General features: G+C 40.4%; 1 protein-coding gene across 1 annotated transcript in view; it reads left to right on the top strand.

Annotated features, from left to right (window-relative positions):
• The window catches only part of Dock11 (dedicator of cytokinesis 11), a 196,672-nt gene that overhangs the window by 140,057 nt on the left and 49,428 nt on the right, over positions 1-7,187 (top strand). Inside the window, exons 38-39 of the mRNA XM_026790137.1 lie at positions 1,485-1,627; positions 3,784-3,899. Coding sequence (XP_026645938.1) covers positions 1,485-1,627; positions 3,784-3,899 — 259 coding nt within the window. The remainder of the gene's footprint in view (positions 1-1,484; positions 1,628-3,783; positions 3,900-7,187) is intronic.

The raw sequence follows: 7,187 nt of genomic DNA, 5'->3' as shown, positions 1-7,187 counted from the left end.
GGAAATAAATTTGTGCTTAGAATATAGCTTAGCAGTGGATTGCTTTCTTGGCTTGTGAAGCCCTGGGTTCAATACCCAACACTGGAAAAAAATCAGGGACGATCAAAGGGCCCTAAGGCAAAGGAAGGTCTTGCTTATTTCAGCTATGAATGTGTGTCTATTAAGTAGAACTACTCATTAAAGGAAATCAAACATAGTCTTTGAGAAATGTATTTTCTTTCATGCTTGGACAGCTGCCTACCTTGGCAAATGTATGAAGGTCAGAGGACAATTTGTGGGAGTGGATCCTCTCCTTTCACCATGTGGGTCCCAGGGATCCGACTCAGGCTGTTAGGTCTGGTGGTGAGCACCTTTTACCATTGTCTCCAAACAGTGTAGTTTCAATGTTAAAATCCAGAGCAGTTTCTTTTTTCTTGTTTTGCTTTTGATTTTGGTGACAGAATCTCATGGAGCCCAAGTTTGCCTTGACCTTGCAATATCTCAAGGAAGGACCCTGATCCTCTTTCCTCAACTTCTCAAGGGCTGGGATTATAAAATGTGTGACCACACCTGGCTTAGTTCACAAATTGAAGCCTTTGGATGGGGTTTATTGCTGACTCTCTGGAATGGCCTAGTGATGCATCTTGAGTGATAAAGAGTTCCAGCCACCTTTCCCTGTATATCTAACCATAGACCTTAGCATCTCAGCTTCTGTTGCTCCAACCTCACGCTTATAAGAGAACAAACTTTTTCATCCTCAGTTTATATATGACCCAGTTGTAAGCAGTCCAGGAGACTGGACTGATACTCATTCTAGACTATCTGATGCCAGCCCCTTCCCATTTTCAGTGTCTGTCTTCTCTCTTCTTCTTCCTCACTTCCTGTCAAAAGACTGGCTATTATTGGAGTGTTGTCTACTTAACTCCGATGGTTTTGAGTAGTATAGAAGTGGGAAGCTCTTTCTAAATGTGCAAGTTCTATTATGACAGCATAAGCTCTATTTAAAATCCCATGAAAACTTTGTACAATTGAGGGAATGGAGAGATGGCTCACAGTTTCCTATAGGCCTCATTTAATCCAAGTAATAGTTAACAGAATCTTGAACAGAGTATTAAATTTATCTGGAATAGAATATATTTATAAAATTATATTTTATATAAAATTATGTAAGTTATATTTATCTGGAATAACACATCAACTAAAACCACATTTTAGTTAAAAATATGCAAACAATGAAATATTTTATCAGAGCACTTCAGATTTTTGTTTGTTTGTTTGTTGCTATTGTTGTTTGTTTGTTTGTTGTTATTGTTGTTTGTTTGTTTTTTCAGGCAAGGTTTCTTTGTGTAACAGCCTTGGCTGTCCTAGAACTTGCTTTGTAGAGCAGGATGGCCTTGCTCACATACGCCTCTACTTCTTTCCCGAGTGCCAGGATCACCACCACCACCACCACCACCACCACCACCTGGCTTTATTTCAGTTCTTGATTTAAAATTTTATTTTAGGGTGCATGATGCCTGGCTATCAAAGCACTTTGGAATAGACCGAAAATCTCAAACTATGCCAGCTCTTCGAAACAGGTCAGGAGTGATGCAGGCTCGGCTACAGCATCTCAGTAGCTTAGAAAGCTCATTCACACTTAATCACAGTAAGTAAACATGGGAGAGGGGATCCATATGAAATAGCCTGGTAATGCTGTGTAATCTTTTTTTAAAAAAATGTATGTGTTTGTGTGTGTGGTGTATACACATGTATGTTCATGCGTGTGGGCGCAAGTCTATGTGCAGGTGTGTGTGGGGGCCCAGAGTTGATAGCAGGGCCCCCTATCTATTCTTAATTATATGCCTACCTTAGTCTTTATTTTTATTTTTTATTTTTTATTAGTCGTGGTTATTATTTTTTTATTTTAATTCTTCTTCAGATCGTATAAATCTTTCACCTTTTACTACCTTAGTCTTTGAGGCAGGATCTCTCAGTCAGTCCCAGGTATGAGTAGTTTTAGTCGCCAGCTTACACCAGGGATCCCCTCTCTGCCTTCTTACAGGCAACACTCCGAAACCACCCAGCGTTTAGTTGACTTCTAGGGACTAAACTCTGGTCTACTTGCCGATATGGCAAGGGCTTGTACCGCCTCATCTTCACCAAAGCCCATTTTCAATCCTAAATCCTGGCTTAAATCACAATTTCTCTTGCATAGAGAAATTCTCTGCATAACTCTGCTATGTATTCATTTATATACTATAATTTCATCATTCATGACTATTTAATAACATGCATGACTCTTCAACAACTGTGATTTAAATCTTTTTCTTAGTATTAAGGAATTTTTCTATGAAATTGCTGTTAATATATTTTTATATTAGATATCCTTTGTCGTGACTGTCAAATTTTATTTTTCAATAACTTTAGGTTTATTTATTTTATATTATGTTTATCAGTGTTTTGCCTGAATGTATGTATTGCACTGTATGTGTTCCTGGTGCCTGCTAAGGCCAGAAGAGGGCCTTTGATCCTTGGGAACTGGAATTACAGATGAGTGTGAGTCACCATGCAGGTGCTGGGAATTGAACCCAGGTCCTCTGGAAGAACAATAAGTGCTCCAAACTACTGAGCCATCTCTTTAGCTCCATTAAATTTTAATAGAAAGTACTAATATCCTAATAAGATAGCATATATAATATTCATTTAGAGTTGCTATTTCTTATTTAATGACTAATGACATAGATGTCCCCTCCTGACTGCAGATGTAAATCAACTCTAGCTGGGCTTGCTAGTACAGGCCTGTAATCCCAGCTACAGAGGAGGTGAGGCAGGAAGTTCACAAGTTCAAGGTCTTCCTGAGCCAATTTGATCTCGACTCATATAAAGAAAAGAAAAAAAGAAGAACAAGAACCACCAGGAACCTCGCTCAGTGCTAGGGTGCTTGCCTAGCATGCATGAGACCTGATGTTCTATCCCCAGTAGCACCAAATAACGAGTACTAGATCCTATTGGTTGAAAGTGTATTTAAAAGGGTAAAGCATTGAGAAGGCATCGAGGACAAGGAGAGAAATCTTCCCTAACTGGGGATGTCAGAGGACTAGATAAAGAGAAAGTGCCCTCTCGAAAGCAAATATGAATCAAAACTCTGAGAACACTTTTGTTTTCATACGGTCTTCCGGAGGCCACAGAAAAAAGAAGCCAGGAAGATTGGCTTTGTGAAGCCCAATGGTAGTAAACGAGGTCTTGTGCAGGTAGACCCTGAGCGAGAAGACTGAGGACTTTTTACACATTGTCATTGCAAATGTTAAAGGTTCCTGCTTCTTGAACAAGTATGATGAGCCTGCTTCTGTCAGCCCATAAAGAGTCTGGGCTTTAGAGAGAAGCCTCATGTCACTGGCAGAACTGAAGAGCTCTGGCCAGAGGCCACTAGATTTGTCTGGCTTTCTCAATTTTCCATCCATGTTGGCAGCATGGCCTAAGATGCCTCCCACATGATTTCCTAGTTACATCACCGTAGCTCATTACTGAGACCACATCAACCAAACAAACGGACACCTCAGTCCATGCTGCAGAGCTGCTGACAGGGTGCTAATACTGAAGATCACTTGGCACTGATAACGGGAGTGGAAGGTAGGCGGCAGTGATTAGACCAGACCCTGGCTCAGTAAGGAATAGCTTGCAGTTAAGCTCATTAGGTCTGTTGATGCTGTGGACTCCTTCTAAGAAGGCAAGCCTCTCTCCATGAGGCTTCTGGAGGAGATCATTCAGTGCCCTTGTGGGAGTCTACTTTGGACGTGGCTTAATTGGCTTCTCTTACCCTAGGTTCTGCCACAACAGAAGCAGACATTTTCCACCAGGCCCTTCTGGAAGGCAATACAGCTACTGAGGTTTCCCTGACAGTACTGGACACCATATCGTTTTTCACCCAGTGCTTCAAGGTAAAGATGAGTGTGAGTTCAGCTGGTGGTGTTGTGAGGAAAACATTTTACAATGTCTATGTGCCAAAGGCAGGGCAGTTTGGTTTGTGATAACCTGGTAGGAGCAATGAGGAAACGCTGGTGGCAAGCCAAGTTTGACTGTGCTCTGGTAAAACCTTGGGAAATGACTGAAAGTCAGTCATCCATAGAGTGAAGTGTTCAGACTAAAATGTCCTTAATCCTCCTCTGCCTCTCAGATTCTATTGTTTTCTATTTGTCTTTAGAATCAGTTTTCTGTCAGGCATGGTGACACATGCCCATAATGTCAGGACTTGGACAACACAGGCGGGAGGGTAGTCACAAATCTGAGGGGAGCCTGATCTATATAACAAGTTCTAGATCAGCCAAGGCTGTGTAGACAAAGAAAGGATATGGCGGGGGAGGAAGAAGTGGGAGAAAGAAGAAAGGGCGGGAGGGTTTTCTTTTATGTTTTTATTAAAATAACTGGTAAACTTTACTGGAAATCACGAGAAAATCAGCCAGCCAAAATACCCATTGTAACAAGATAGCTTATAGGGATAATGTGCAGGCAAACTGACTGGCTGCTCAGGATTTTCTCGGATGTTTTCTCTCATCCTGAATCATTATTCCTTTGATTTGTAAAATAAAGTAAAAGCAAGTTTGCTTGCAGCCTCATTGGAAGGGTAAACTAAGATAATAGACGGGGGAGTGCTTTGAAAACAAAAACTACATGAGCATCATGTAAACAGCCTCGGTGAGAACCCAAATGCAGAAGTCACACCTGCTCTCTCTTCACTTACAGATTATTTCGGGCTGTTTTGGTTGGGTTGTTTGTTTTGCTCTCCTCCCCTTTCATTTCTTAAATGTATTTTATTTTACATCCCAACCAAATTTTCCATTCCCTCCTCTCCTTCCATTTCCCCACCCCACCTCGTTCTCCTCTCTGCTCCCCGCCCCTGCAATCCACCTTTCCCCTGTTTCTGTTCAGAAAGGGGCAGGCCTCCCATGGGTATCTACAAAGTATGGCATATCAAGTTGTGGTAGGACTAAGCACCTGCCCTTGTATTAAGTCTGGGCAAGGCAATCCAGTATGTTTGCTCCCCTTTCTTACATAATGTAGTTAATTGTTTTAGGCTTCCAGATATAGTGTGGAAACTTGCCCCGTGCTTCTCAAAGACATTATAAGGAAGAATGGAATGACATGCTAATAAGGAGGTGTAAGCTGGACAGTGGTGGCGCATGCCTTTAATCCCAGCATTTAGGAGGCAGAGGCAGGCGGATCTCTGTGAGTTCGAGACCAGCCTGGTCTACAAGAGCTAGTTCCAGGACAGGCTCCAAAACCACAGAGAAACCCTGTCTCAAAAAAAAAAAGCAATAACAAAAAAAAAGTTGTAGGAGGCAACCTTGCAAAAAACTTAGGTTTGTTTTGATTAAAATAACACACACACATCTATTTTTCATTGTGTCAGTAGATAGGACATCACATCTCATGACTAGGCATTTATTCCTAAATGCCTTTTTGATATGTTTTGATTTATTTAATAGAGATTTATCTATTTCTTGATAAAAGTCAATCTCTCTCTCTCAAGCACTTTACCAATATTAACTTACTATTTTGCATGCAAAGCACATACTGTGTTGCTGAGTACCTTACTCATTATTTTGAAGGTGGGTGTAGTAAATGGTGCTGATGACATAGGAGAATGTGTGATTTTTATGACATCACTGGGATTCCAGATGCTTGTGTCTGATTTTACATGGATTCTGAGAATCTGAACTAAGTTTCTCATGCTTTCATGCCAAGCGCTTTTACCCACAGAGCCATCACTCCAGCCCCAATGTTTTTCTTTTAATTTTTTTCTTTGCAGTGTTGGGGATTTGAAGGCATAAGTCACAAACAATCCCACACCAGTTTGGAATTATTATTAATAAAAGGATTATTTATTTAAAGGAAAAACTTACAGATCACCGTCCCAGACAACAGCCCTCTGCATGATCAGGAAAGGAGTCTAGTAGCCATAAGCGGAGCCAGAAGCAAGAGAGCAAGCACATGGCTACCGCTGCTTTTTAAAGCAAACGAGACCATGCCCAAGTGGGCTGGTATCTTAAAGTCTATTGACGGAAGGAGTGGAAGGAGCTCCCGCGGCACCTCCCCCTTTTGTTTAAGTAAGATAGTTGTAAACCCAATACAAAACAATATACATTAGGAACAGATATTAAGTATAAGATTAGAATTACAATCACCATAAACAATATTAAGCAAGGAACATATGCTAAATGTTTTAATAAACATTATATCCTGTGGAATCTAAGTCTTGTATAGGAAATGGCTTGGCTAGATCATAAGAGGACAGTAACTATGACTATCTAATCTTCAACCCTATCAAAGGCTTGAGAAGGGAGATAATTGGGTATCAGATGAAGGCATAAGTCACAAACAGTCCCACACCAGTTTGGAATTATGACAATAGAATGGTTATTTACTTAAAGAGAAAAAACTAACAGATCACCATCCCAGAAACAGCCCTCTGCGTGATCAGGAAAGGAGTCTAGTAACCAGAAGAGGTGCCAGAAGCAAGAGAGAGAGAGGAGGGCAGCCACTGCTTTTTTAAAGAGAGAGGGAGACCACTCCCCAGTCGGCTGGTATCTCAGTGGCTATTGGCTGAAGGAGTAGAAAGACCTCCTGCAGCACCAATTGAACCCCAGACCTTCACATAACAATTTACCTCTGAACTATATGTTGGAGCCCCTTGAGGATTTATTTTGAAGCAAAGTTCATAAACTAACTGATATCTCTGTACAAATGTACTATTATTTTAGGCCCATTTACAAGCGGTATTTAATAGCCAGTTTCCATATCTGTTTTCTGAATTCATGGAAGGTTCAGTTTGTTAATAGTGCATAAATATATTTTATATAGAATGCACTTCCAAAGGTAAATTAAATAGCAGACTTTTTAAAAGAATTGTTACTGGTTCTTAAGTGTCTAAAAGTGTAAGTTAATAAAAAAAGTATTACTCCCAGCCAGTCATAACTGGACATGTGCGTAATCTCAGTAAGAGGATCATGTCTTTGAGACAACCTGAGCTACATAGAGAGAACTGTAAGAAAAAAGAAAATGAAGAAAACAGAAAGGAAGGTGGGATGGGATATGAAATATTATTTCTATATTCATTTTGTATTTTGATATGTTCCATTAGAAGAGTATTTTTAGCTATTCTAAATGCTAGCATTTCTCTCTCTTTCTCTCCTTCCTTCCTTCCTTCCTTCCTTCCTTCCTTCCTTCCT

The sequence above is a fragment of the Microtus ochrogaster genome, unplaced genomic scaffold (genome assembly GCF_000317375.1).
Source record: "Microtus ochrogaster isolate Prairie Vole_2 unplaced genomic scaffold, MicOch1.0 UNK42, whole genome shotgun sequence".
Taxonomy (NCBI): Eukaryota; Metazoa; Chordata; class Mammalia; order Rodentia; family Cricetidae; genus Microtus; species Microtus ochrogaster.
The sequence above is the reverse complement of the archived record's forward strand: the minus strand, read 5'-3'. Positions and strand labels throughout refer to the sequence as shown.